Below are 14,034 nucleotides of genomic sequence, written 5' to 3'. Positions count from 1 at the left end.
CTCTTTTTTCATTTCAATTGAGCTTATTTGGATCCTTTCTCTTCTGTTTCTGGTTAATCTAGCTAGCGATTTATCAATTTTTTTTTTTTTTTTTTTTTTTTGAGACAGAGTCTCACTATGTCGTCCTTGGTAGAGTGCCATGGTGTCACAGCTCATAGCAACCTCCAACTCTTGGACTTAAGTGATTCTCTTCAGCTTCCCAAGTAGCTGAGAATACAGGCTCCCGCCACAACGCCCGGCTATTTTTTTGTTGCAGTTGTCATTGTTGTTTAGCAGGCCCAGGCTGGGTTCAAACCTGCCAGCCTGGGTGTATGTGGCTGCCGCCCTACCCAGTGAGCTATGGGCACCACCCAATTCTGTTTCTTTTCAAAGAACCAAGTTTGAGTCACTGACCTTTTGTGTTACTTTTTTGGTTTCTATTTCATTTAGTTCTGCTCTGAGCTTTGTTATTTTTTCCTTCTGCTAGTTTTGGGTTTGGTTAGTTCTTCTTTCACTAGTTATTGGAGGTGTGGTATTAGGTTATTAATTTGTGATCTTTCTGTTTTATTGACAGAAGAATTTGAAGCTATGAACTTCCCCCCCTTTTTTTAGGATGAGTTCACAAACATTTTTAATAATTATTTTTTATTAAATCATAACTTTGTACATTGATACATTTATGGGGTTCAGGATACTTCGATATACAATGTGAAATGTTTACATTGAACCAAGTAACACATCCATCACAAACTCATTTCTTAATAGTTTTGAAATGTACCATTGCATCATGCACATTAGGTGAGGTCTCCCCGAATACCCTCCCCTCTCTCATATCCCCTCTCCCTCCTCTTCCGTTCTACTTTATGGACTATAGTTATGTTTTGTCATTCATATGATTGTGTAGGTAGTTATGTATTGATTTCATAGTAGTATCGAGTACATTGGATACTTCCCCCCCCATTCTTGGGATACTTTACTATGAAGAATATGTTCCAGCTCCATACAGGTAAATATAAAAGATGTGAAGTCTCCGTCTTTTTTTATGGCTACATAGTATTCCATGGTGTACATATACCGTAATTTGTTAATCCATTCGTGGGTCAATGGGCACTTGGGCTGTTTCCATGTCTTGGCTATTATGAATTGGGTGGCAATAAACATTCTGGTCCAAATGTCTTTGCTGGAGTTATTTATTCTTTTCTTATTGATTAGTTTGAGTTCTCTGTAGATTCTGGTTATCAGACCCTTGTTAGAAGCGTAAAGTGCAAAAATCTTCTCCCATTCTGAAAGCTGTCTATTTGCTTTACTTACTGTGCTCTTGGCTGTGCAAAAGCTTTTTAGTTTGATCAGATCCCAGTAATGTATTTTTGGTGTCGCTTCAATTGCCCGGGGGGGGGGGTCCTCATAAAATATTCTCCCAGGCTGATTTCTTAAAGTGTTTTCCCTGCACTCTCTTCTAGTATTTTTATAGTTTCATGTCTTAAGTTTAAATCTTCTATCCAATGAGAATCAATTTTTGTTAATGGTGAAAGGTGGGGGTCCAGTTTCAGTCTTCTACAGGTCTCCAGCTAGTTCACTCAGCACCATTTGTTAAATACAGTCTTTCCCCCACTGAATATGTTCAATAGGCCTGTTGAAGATCCAATGACGATAAGTAGCTGGGTTCATCTCTTGGTTCTCTATTCTGTTCCATAATCTACCACTCTGTTTTTTTGCCAGTACCATGCTGTTTTGATCACTATAGATTTATAGTACAGCCTGAAGTCTGGTAATGTGATACTTGCCGATTTGTTCTTATTTCTGAGTAATGTATTTGCTATTTGAGGTTTTTTCTGATTCCATATAAAATGAAGTACTATTTTTTCAAGTTCTTTGAAGTATGACAATGGTACTTTAATAGGGATTGCATTAAATTTGTAGATTGCTTTAGGTTTCCCTCTTAACACTGAGTCCGCTGTATCCTGTAAATTCAATCCTTAATTTCATGACTGACCCAAGGATTGATCAGTAGCAGACTGGCTAATTTCCATGACTGTAGATTTGAGAGTTGCTCTTGGGGTTGATTTCTACTTTTATTCCATTGTGATCTGAGAAGACACATGAACAATTTCGATTTTTCTGAATTTGCTGAGACTTTTTTTGTGGGCTAACATATAATCTACCTTGGAAAATGTCCCATGTGGTGCTGAGAAGAATGCATATTTGGCATACTGTTCTAAAGATATCTGTTAGGTCTATTTGTCCTAGAGTTTTTAAGGGCAGTGTTTCTTTGTTGATCTGTCTTGATGATCTGTCCAGTTCCGACAGTGAATTGTGGAAGTCCCTGCAATTCTGTTGTCTTTTATTTCTTTGCTTAGATCCATTACCATTTTATTTATGAACTGGGAGCTCCTGTGTTAGGAGCATACATGTTTAGCAATGTTACATCTTCTTGCTGAATACTCCCTTTGTCATTATATAATAGCCATCATTATTTTTTTTTCTTTTAACAATTATTGATTTAAAGTCTATTTTACCTGATATGAGAATCACTACTCATGCTAACTTTTGGTTTTCATTCTTTTTTTTTTTTTTTTGAGACAGAGTCTCCACTTGGTCAACCTTGGAAGAGTGCCGTGATGTCACAGCTCACAACAACCTCAAACTCTTGGGCTCAAGTGATCTTCTTGCCTCAGCTTCCCAAGTAGCTGGGACTATAGGTGCTCTATTTGCTATGAGTCTTCCAGGTGTTCAATGACCATCTTGTATCTGGATATTGAATCCAGTAGCAGTAACAGGAAAGTTTTCCTTTATTATTCTCTCAAATGGGTTTTCTGTGCTTATTGCTTTTCTTTTCCCTCAGGGATACCTACAATTCTTATGTTAGTTTGCCTGGCATAATCTTTTACTTCTCACAGTGGTTGTTCATTCTTCTTTGTTCTTTTTTTGTGCATTTTTTACTGACTAGGTTACTTCTAAATCCTACTCTTCAAGCTCTGAAATTTTTTTCTGCTTGTGTTAACACTTTGTGATGCATTTTGAAATTCCATAAATAGCTCTTTCATTTCAAAAGTTCTGTTTCTAACGTTACCTATCTCTTTAGTGAATTTTTTGTTCATGTCCTGAATTAATTTTTTGGTTTCTTTGAGATACTTTCTACCATCTCAATTCCAATTATCATACTTGCCATCTATAATTTGAATTCTATATTAATAATTTCCTTTTGGTTGGAATTCTCTACTGGAGCTCTATCATAATCTTTTGGGGGTTTGAGACAACCTGTTTTTCATCTTGCTGGAGTTTTTATGCTGATGCCTTCTCATCTGGGGTCACTTCTTTCAGCTCAAAACAGATAGCAGACATAACTATTCTCTGTTGCTTGGTGAAGATAGGAACGGGTTCCTGGATGGTGCATTTGGGTCTTATTCTGGAAGCTTGACCAGGCAAGAGAGGGGCAGATGTACCATGATCCTTTAATACTGGTGCTCTGTAACATCTCCCCTATTCTCCTGTGGTTTTCACTGGCTACAGGGCCAGCCCTAGGGCCAGATGTGTACATAAAGTGGAGCTGGTTAGCGGGACAAAGTGTGTATGTGGAATGGAGAAGGTCTGCTGGACACTGCATATAGGCCTGGGCAGCTGAAATGCCAGGTTTGTTGCTAGAGTGAGATCCTTGCAGGGTGAGATGTGGGGCACAGAAGGTGTGCAGGGCACAGTAGCCCTGCTGGCTCAAAGGGTATGGGATGGAGTTGTCCTCCCATCAGTGTGGACTAGGCCAGCAGGTCATAGCTCATGTGCTGGGGAAAGCAGGATCTCCAGATAGAGCAGACTCCTGGGGCAGGGCACCTATACAGGACAGAGTAGGTTCCATAGAGTGTGATGCTCATGTGCACAGGCTAGGTGGGGCACACGGGGGAGGCAGGGCATATGCAGAGCATGGCAAACAGGGTGCCTGTGCAGGATGGTACAGGTGTGTAGTGTGCAGACTGCCCAGAAGGTTGGGGGTGACCTGTCAGTATCTAGCTATCCAGACAGTGGGCATTGGGGGTATAGGCACATGTTCTGCCCAGGTCCCATGGGAAGTATAAGTGAATAAGATCACCCAGCCACAACAGCAGGTACTAGGTCCTGTGGTCTCTTGCTCTGCCTTGGGTCATCTTCAGCAGTGGTGGGAATATACATGTCACCTACCCATAGGGCAGATGTGAATCCTGGGATTTCCCACTTCCTCCCCATCTGGCAGAAGATGGGGAAGACTGCAGTTATTGATTTGAGCTATAGGCACAAGTAGTGTTCTTGGGTTGGGATTTTATAATACAGTGGTGCCAGCCACAGCATCCAGGGCTCACAAACCAGTTGTCCCTTCCTCTGGAACAACACTGCTGCACAGCCTGCAGTCAGGTCTCTATCAGTCTGCAAGCCTGCTGCAGTGGAAGGGCTCTCCCACTGGTCTGGTTACAGTATCCTCAGGGGACTTTGTTACTTTTCCATGAATGGGCACCTTCCCTAATTATCTCCAGTCCTGCTGAGCAGCTTGTTTTATTCTTACCTTCTTTTTCATTCCTACCACCTCTCTGAGGATTGCCAGTGCACTCGCATAGATGACTGATTCAAAGGTCCATCTTCTCCTTGAGAGTGGTGTTGTGCAGGCTGCTTCTAGTCTTCCATCTTGGTCTCTCGCTGTATTTTTAAATTTTCTGATGCTTCTAGTCAAACTACCCCCCAAATTCATTTTATTAACTGTGTATTATACATTTAAAGACAATTCAGTAAGCAAAAGTGGTATCTGTTTAGGTTTGTACTTCTTTCATTGCTAGTAACACTGAACATTTTCTCACGTTTAGTGCCCTTTGTGTGTGTGTGTGTGCACATGCCTGCCTGTGTTTGGTAAACTGCCTATGTACTATACACCTACTGTATTGAAATACTATATTTTTCCTATTGATTTGCAGGTATTCTTTAATTTTTTATGTTATTTTTTGAGACCGAGTCTTACTTTGTCACCCTCAGTAGAGTGCTGTGGTGTCACAGTTCACAGCAACCTTCAACTCTTGGGCTTAAGTGATTCTCTTGCCTCAGCCTCCCAAGTAGCTGGGACTATAGGCACTTGCACAATGCCTGGCTACTCTTTTAGAGATAAGGTCTCATTCTGGCTCAGGCTGGTCTTGAACTTATGCGCTTAGGTAATCCACCTGCCTTAGCCTCCCAGAATACTAGGATTACAGGCATGAGCCACCATGCCTGGCCTACAGGTATTCTTTAAATCATATTGATACCCTTTATCATATATTCTATAAATACATGCAAATATCTGGCAAAAAACACTTTGTTTCAGTACTTGGTCTTTTTAATTGTGATACCAGAATTATTGTCTTCTTCCTTTCTGTAATAAAAAGTCCTCTACAAATGTAGTGAATATTCATCCAGATTTTTTTTCCTTTATAATTTACAATGTTCATGTTTAATCTACTGGAATTTTTATTTCTATTACGTTTCATAGTTTGGACATCTTTTTCACTGATATAGAAGATAGACCCAACAGAGAAAGTGTTGGCTACCTTTTGTAATCTTACACGTGCTTAAATATTAGAGCTAATTCAAACTTTTAACTTGAGTCATGACAAACTGTCGTCCTTCATTCTGGGAGTTAGCCAAGCTGATCCCATTCTTTCTACTTTAATATGTGTCCTTTGTTTTTAGCTTTGGTAAGTACTTAAATAAGACACATTTTCGTGAAGTGACTTTAAAATTTTAGTCTAGGATAGTAAAAATATCCCTTTAAAAAAAGGGATAAACTTGTAAAAAAGAAATTCCATCACCACTATTCAACTGCTGGAAAAGAAAGTCAACTGGATGCATGCCGATGGCCTTTAATTTGAAGCCCAGAGTGGAATTCGGGACAACTATGAGCCGCTGAAAGTACCTGCCAAACTCTGACATGTATGTTTTTTCTCGGGAGCAGTTCCAAAGCATCCATCCAATACTTAAGGAGATACCTAACACACAAAACATTACTAGTGAAAATTTATTGAGCCCTATGGGTCCAGTAAACTTTAAGCACTCTACATACATAAGTCATGTAATTCCCACGACTTCCTATAAAGCAGAGGTGCTTATGATCCCTGTTTTACAGATAAGAGAAATAAGGCACAGAGAAGTAAGGGCAGAACCGGGTTTGAACCCAGGAAGTATTTCTCTACCTGTACTTCTATATATTACACTGGACCACCCAATTAAGAATCAACAGTATATTTAAGGTTAAGGTGGTAAGAATATAAGCCTAACAGTTGATGGTAAGAAAAACAAGAGTCAAGTACATGTCTAAATAATTTTTTTATATCAATGACTATTTTTTGGCTTATTTTGCTTTTTATCTTCTTATTGGAACTATTTCAAGTCACAAATACATGTTTTGTAAGAAATGAGGCAGTGAAGTCTAAAAGAAGAAATTGGCATAGTAAACATCCAAACTTATGGAGTTAAAGAATATTTTCTTTAGTATCTCATGAATGGAAAAACAAGCATCCCATGTATTCATTACTAATTTGAAACTAGTAGAAGAACAACTAAGGCCCATACGAGAGGAAAAACGCAGTTAAATTCAAGAATGAGGTGGGGGAAAGGGAGGAAGAGGCTCAGTGAGCTTCCACCTAACAGATACAACGGAGGGGTACATGGCACACCTCCTGGGTGATGGACTTGAACACAACACAGACCTTTCCTAACAAATGCAAACAATGTAATCCAATTATATATACCCTTATATTAATTCAAAATAAAAAGCCTCCAAAAAACCAAATTTACCTTGTGGCCCTGGAGATGCCACTTTTGGGCCTGTGATCTCTAGGTTTGCTTGGTAACGATGTCCATTTTCTGCCTGACTTGATTCTACCTTTTTCCCAGGAGTTTTCTTAGGATCTCCTTTGGGTTTCTTTACACGTTTGACCTGGAATGTGATCTGGAAAACATACATGTTAGGGATAAATAAGACCAATTACCAAGTCTGTCAGTGACAACGAATAGCACTGACTTTAAGGATACAGACAGTGCCTTGTACAAACGAGACAGGTTTTATAGGTTTGGTCTTCAGTTGAATTTGTATATAAATTGGAACAGGAACATTTACCTTTTACCTATAATAGCCTCCATTTGTAAGGGCGGGGTGTACATCACTAGGATGTTTCTAACTCAAGGACAGCCTGTGACCTAGTCCAGTGCTAGTGTTGTTACCTCCTTCATATTAATTTTTAAAGATCTAAATGAAAAGTGGCTAGTGAAACAAGTGAAACAATCTAGCATTGAAGACTGTATAAAGGAAATTGAAAAGAAACATGTTTGAATTGGGCAGTTGCAAGTCTGTAGGCTTTGACTGTGGCTTCAGACCTACCCCATTTCTTTCCACCTCCCAGAAGAGCTAGTAATACATAAGTAATGAAATGCTTCCTGCAGAACAATTCCAGTGTGAAGGCTGGACTGCAGTGTGAAGTAAAGTAGTGCTACATACCCAACAGTAACTTCACATTTGCCAACTAGGAACCCCTGGGCTACAATTTCAAGAAAATTAAGTTGGCAAACTCTCACCCATTCTGTTGCTTCATCATCTTCACTTCTGCAGTCTCCATAGCAAGAACTTTTGGCCACTCCATCCTGGGGACCTTTCTTCAGCACTCGTATCCCCTGCAAGTCTAGACGCCGCCCTTTCATCTCTAGTGCACCCCCAAAGCCATCCAAAGGCCATGCTTGTTGAAATTCATCCACCAAAGCCAGTATCTCTTCTGACATCTTTGTTTCATCTGTATTCTCCATCTCATCAGAACCATTGCTCTCCTCAACTACAGTGCCTGAAATTCAAGTGCCCCATGTTATTTCAAGTTATATAGTACTCATTCTAGTACTTGAGTGAGTTTGACCTACTTTCAGAGAAAAGTTTTGGCTCTGTTTTGAGGCACTTCTATAGCCCAACAACACAAAAATACTATACCATTTTAGCTTCTGCAAAATTTGTAATGAAATATCATCTTTGTCATCTAGCTTCTGCTAAAAGCCTGAGAATAATGACAGCAGCCAGATGTCAGGCAGCACAGATTATTAGTAGTGAGCATGAAGACAGCCATGCTACGTTATTTTTTGTAAGAAGATCCATTTGCTCTACATATAAGACATAGATGGCAAGGATGAAGTTTATTACAATATTATTTAATATGTTGGATTCTTCAGGGTTTATTCAGTATCATGAAATACAATAGCTCTGTGTCCAGACATGCGGTTGGCTTAATTACCTCAACTGAACAATGATTTATTTAATGGAAAACCATCCTAATTCCACATGAAAGCTTCCATCTCTCTCAGCACAATGGCCTAACAAAAAGTCTCTCTCCTGAGAACTTACATTTCCTTTATTATTCAATGAAGGCTACACAACACTTTAAGTTCTCCTCTATGCTTGGATAACATCGAAGTTGAGAAAAAAATTAGTCTGAGTTTCCTTGAAAAAAAAATTCTTTTTTAACCACTTAATCTTTCCTGTTTATTTTGACTGGCTGTATCTTATACTGTGTGTTCCATGCAAAGTCAAGTCTAATCCTCTACATTTATTTTTTTTTTAGAGTGCTGTAGTGTCATAGCTCACAGCAACCTCAAACTCTTGGGCTCAAGTGATCCTCTTGCCTCAGCCTCTCAAGTAGCTGGGACTACAGACTCACGCCACAATGCCTAGCTACTTTTTTTAGATGGCGTCTCACTCTTGCTCAGGCTAGTCTTGAACTCCACCCACCTTGGCCTCCCCAAGCACTAGGATTATAGGCATGAGTCACCATGCCTGGTCTTCTATTCCTTTTTGGAAGTAGACAGGGGATAAAAACAAGTAACAAAATGCCTCCTTTTGGGATATGTGCCCAATGGACAACCTGAGATCTCTGGGTTGCTAGCTCACAAAATGCCAGTCTGTTATTCCAAGGGCAATAATCTTCAATTAGTGAGTCTGGCTTGTTCAGGGATTTAGTACATGGTATTACAGTCATGGGCCACAGAACAAAGTTTTGTTCATTGATAAAATGCATATACAACAGTGGTCCAATAAATTATAATGCTGTATATTTTACTGTACCTTTGCTATATTTAGATACAAAAATATCATTGGTTACAAATGCCTATAGTATTCAATAGTAACATGCTATAGTAACAAGATGGTAGCCTATAAGCAAGAAGCTGTATCACATAGCCTTGGTGTGTACTAGGCTATAGCACCTAGGTTTGTATAAACAGAGTCTATGATGTTTGCACAATGATGAAATCAGCTAACTACCCCATTTCTCAGAATGCAGCTGCATGGTTAAGGATATGTCATTGTAAAAAGGCCAATGTCAGAATTCTCATATTTACACTGACCAGATCTATAGCACAGTGAGCAATTCATCTTAGAAATGCATTGCATTAATCTCTGAAGGGGCTTTGGATGAGAAAGAAGGCTTATTTGCAGAGCTAAAAAGAACTTAAGTTTTGAGCCATGCTCACAGAAGGTAAGCAGCATCCCCCTCAGCTCTGATGGGATAGCTACTTCCCATCACATTTTCTGTTACAGAGTGTGGGAAGGTTTGTTGTTAGGGTGGGGGTCCCATTTAGAAATCTCATGTTTTCTTTCTTGAAGAAGCTATATAGGGCTCACCCATTTGTTATTGACTAGCAAATGTACTATTGCCTTTTAAAGTAAGTTCTTTCAGATTTTCTAAAATCAACCTGCTGCCTTATTACTTTTTAACTGAGTTCTGAAAGGGAACATGAGTTTGCTAAAGCTTTTTTAAGATATTCAGACAAAAAGTGGCTGGTTCCTTGCGTAAATTACGTGGCCAGTAGTATAAATGTAGGATTGCCAAAGAGTTCTAATTTTAGTTTCTATGTTGCTTGCTACTATATTCCTAATGCCCAGCATTGCACTCAATACCTAGCACAGCTGTAGAATGCATTAATGGGAACTTAGGAATAATTTGTTTTGTGAGGTTCTTAAGGATCTGCTGCCCTTGCCTTTGCTTGGTCCTGCTGGCAATTCAAGACTTTGTAAACTCTAAGGTTTACCTTGTCATTTGTTTCTGTACTGTCAACCCAGCTGAATGGTAAACAACACAAAATTAGGCAACATGTCTTTACCACGGTGTCTTGTACACTATGACATTTTAAAAGTTCCTAGTAGATAACCAGGAAAGCAGTTGGACAGAGCTGCTAGTGGGACCCCAAATAGCAACTTAATTGAAAGACTGGCTAGCATCTGACTTGTAGACTAAGTATTCCTCATCTTATTTCAGGTTTGTCTCCTTTATTCTCTTACAGCTACCCTGAAATTCCTTGTACATAGTCCTGAGACAGAATAGGGTTTTTCATAGATTTGTTTCTAGCAAAAAATATGTGCTTAAAGAACACATTAGAAACATACTACAGGCAATTATTTCTCCAAGTGTATAGTTAGGGTTGCATATGGATACTGTGTTTGGAAGCCTTATTTCCCTTCAGTAAGTAGTGTTCTTTGGAAAGAATTAAATGAATTCTGCAAACCCATCTCCAAGGGCTGTGGGTTCCCTATGCCCTTACCATAAGGTAACATATATCATTATCAGATAATCCTGCTGGGCATGGTGGGTCATACCTCTAATCCCAGCACTCTGGGAGGCTATCGATTCCTTGTGCCCTTATCATATGGTAATATACATCATTATTAAAAAATTATGCTGGCACAGTAGGTCATGGCTATAATTCTAGTACTTTGGAGGCCAAGGTAGGAGAATCATTTGAGGCTAGGAATTTGAGACCATACTGGGCAACATGGTGAGATCACCACCTCTATAAAATTTTTCTTTTAATTAGCTGGCTACTGTAACGTGTAGTGGTACATGTCTGTAGTCCCAGCTACTTGGGAGGCTGAGGCAGAAGGACTGCCTGAGCCCAGTGAAGCAAGGTTATAGTGGGCTAGGATCGTGCCACTGTACTCCAAACTCCAACCTGGGTAACAGAGCAAGATCTTGTCTTGAAAAAAAATTCTTAAGGGAAGCTTTCATTAATGGAAATCAATGTTCCAATGAAGGATGAAGAGAAACTATGGTCTTGCTGCAGGTTTCTGCTGCTGGTCACCAGCAGGCCTCCAAAACTGTGGGGATTAGGGTGAAAGTAGTTCCCAAAAAATACCATTAAATCTACAGATATTTTTATATTTTCTCCTCAAAGGTGAGGAATGGGTAGATCATAAATATGCTACGAGTTAGAAAAAAATAAACCAATCTTTATTTACTGAGAGCCTACCAAGTGCTGCTCTTTGTGCTATAAGCTGTTGGTAGGGACAAAAAAGAGTATGAGGCTCGGTGCCTGTGGCTCAAGCAGCTAAGGCGCCAGCCACATACACCTAAAGTGGCGGGTTCGAATCCAGCCGGGGCCCGCCAAACAATGATGGCTGCAACCAAAAAAATAGCCGGGCGTTGTGGTGAGTGCCTGTGGTCCCAGCTACTTGGGAGGCAGAGGCAGGAGACTCACTTGAGCCCAGGAGTTAAGAGATTGCTGTGAGTGATGCCACGGCACTCTACCCAGGGGGACAGCTTGAGGCTCTGTCTCAAAAAAAAAAAAAAAAAAAAAAGAATATGAAAGGCTCTGACCCTGAGGACCCAGAATTATTAAATATAGTCAACTTATAATCAAGTCAGACACAAAACTAGATATGTTAAGGCAGACTACATGGAGCAGGATTCAGAAAACAGAATTAAAGGGCCAGGGCAGACATTCCCCAGAGTGACAACAACATACAGAGATAACGGAGGCATAAATATAATGCAAAAATACTACTAATTTCAATTTAATTAGAACAAAGAATGTATACAGGTGATACTGGCAAATAAAATACTTAGGGAAGGTGGGTAACATTAAGAATGCCTGAGAGACTCTGGAAAAGGATTCATCGTAAAGGGAGCCTCCTGTTTGTTGGGCACGGTAATAATAAAATGAGGGCTGTAGAACTATGAAGGTAAAAGTATTAGAAGAGTAAGAGGGCACACTGAAAGGGGGGGTGTTGGGTGATGAGGGGATAGAGGGAACAGAACACAGAAAGACCAATTAGAAAGGTCTCTCACGAGCCAAAGATGGCTGAGCCCAGGAGAGTTGAGAACAGGCTGTAGTGAGCCCAGCATAGCTGAGGAAAATCAGAGGCGGCAGTGGCTCCTGGGAGAAAAAGAACATATGGTTCAAGCTGGAAAATCATAAACCAGATGACACTATCAAGGAAAACCCAACACCTTTCAGAATAATAACCAGAACAATTAACCAGCTTCCAGAACTGGAAAGGTGATTTCAACTGTGGAACCTGTAGTGTAGCAGAGGGGACTGGTTGTCTTGTTTCTGGGTGGTCTGTGTCCTGTTTTCTTGGCTGTATCTGTGAATGGTGCCTTAGAAGTCAGGTAACTACCAGTTCTGCTACCACAGAAAGGAAGCCTGTCTTTAGAAAGATATTATTTGCCACTTTGCCCCAGATGGCCTTTCTTAGATCTAGACAATATAAACTACTTAGAAAGGCCCTTCAGTTAATTAAACCTGGCCTAGAAATTCACTGATTTTAAGGAAATATGTACACGTACACAAAAAAAAAAAAATAGTAAAAATAACCTAAAAGCAAACAAACAAAAAAAGAAAGGTATTTCACAATCTATTTTGAGAGTTGGCTGTCAAAAGGCAAAGAGAATTTTTAAAAGGGGAGAAGGAAAAGGTATATGAAAAAATTTTAATTGAAAAAAATTAATAGGGTAGGGTTACAGATGATTTCAAGATTTAAAGTCTAATGTGAAATAGTGGTCTTTTTATTGTGTGAATGTAAGTTTAATATCTGTGAATAAGAAAACAGAATGCTATTTACAAAGACAATGGAGTTAGGTGAGGCAATAGGATAAGGAGTTGGGATTTTAGCCATTTATTCATTAATTCATTTACATGTTTATTGCTACATGTCTAACAATGTGCTCAGGGCTGGGAATCTAACAACCTATCCACCTGTAGTCTAGACATGAAAGAATGGAGGTATATATTTCAGACATTGTCTTATAAACTGTCTTGTACAGTTGGAAAGACAGAATTCTGGTTTGGTGAGAGGTCTACTTTAAGTTTGGGTACCTCAGTTTAAGAGATTTCCAAAAGCAGAGTGCATTAACATAAAAAAGACGTAGTGAAAACACTCAAAACTATGCGAAGTGAAGAAAGACTAAATAAACCAAAAGTGTTCTAATGGTAGAAAGAGTAGCTCATACACCATACAAAAAATCAGGCTTGAAAAATATTTTGCTAGAAAGATTTTGAAAAATTCCAGGGAGATTATTTCAAAGACAGTGAAGGGACTAGAAGTTATAACATAAGAGGGGTTGTTCAAAGAAATGAGAACATTTAGTGGAAAGGAAATAAAGACATAGGAAAGTAGGGTAGGAATAATAACCATCTTCAAACTTCTAAGAGAATATAGTATTAATGAGAACCAAGACTGACTTTGTTAGCCTCATAAGGTGAGAACTAGAAATGAGATGTTGTGTTTTAGCTCAATATTAGGAAAGAATTTTGTGTCAGATTGAAATTTGTGAAAGAATTTTGTGTCCCATTGTGAAAATGGAATGGGTTATCAAGGGACTGACTGAGGTCATGATGTCTGGGGTGGAAACAGAAGTCAGTCAATGACTTGTTTGAAAACATGACTGAGAGGGAGAGGAACATCAGAAATTGATTAGAAGACAGTGACTATATTTGATAAGATAGAGTATTAACAATCTTAGAAGAGAAGATTCAAGAAGAGTTGTAGGGAGAAGAGGATGGAAAGATGAGTGCTCGATTTGAAACAAAACAGACCAATCATAACAGAGGTAAAGGACACATATTCAAAGACAACGCCAGCAAAACAAAGTCTTTCCTTCAAAATCTTACTCAAAACATCTTCATAATCAAATCAACAGATATAGAATACTATGTTGTGGCTTCTGAAGGCAAGCAGGATATATTCTACCTTTTTTTTTTTTTTTTTTCTTTTTTTGAGACAGAGCCTCAAGCTGTCCCCCTGGGTAGAGTGCCATG

At 39.3% G+C, this 14,034-nt stretch overlaps 1 protein-coding gene across 2 annotated transcripts in view; it reads right to left on the bottom strand.

Annotated features, from left to right (window-relative positions):
* The window catches only part of TTC17 (tetratricopeptide repeat domain 17), a 127,477-nt gene that overhangs the window by 46,861 nt on the left and 66,582 nt on the right, over positions 1 to 14,034 (bottom strand). For both annotated transcript variants that reach the window (XM_003781242.3, XM_023509362.1), the window contains exons 18-19: positions 7,540 to 7,799; positions 6,763 to 6,916 (exon numbers count right to left, since the gene is read on the bottom strand). In XM_003781242.3, the coding sequence (XP_003781290.1) occupies positions 6,763 to 6,916; positions 7,540 to 7,799 (414 nt within the window). The remainder of the gene's footprint in view (positions 1 to 6,762; positions 6,917 to 7,539; positions 7,800 to 14,034) is intronic.

Source organism: Otolemur garnettii, unplaced genomic scaffold (genome assembly GCF_000181295.1).
Source record: "Otolemur garnettii isolate 467f Iridium unplaced genomic scaffold, OtoGar3 scaffold00001, whole genome shotgun sequence".
In the NCBI taxonomy this organism is placed as follows: Eukaryota; Metazoa; Chordata; class Mammalia; order Primates; family Galagidae; genus Otolemur; species Otolemur garnettii.
The sequence above is the reverse complement of the archived record's forward strand: the minus strand, read 5'-3'. Positions and strand labels throughout refer to the sequence as shown.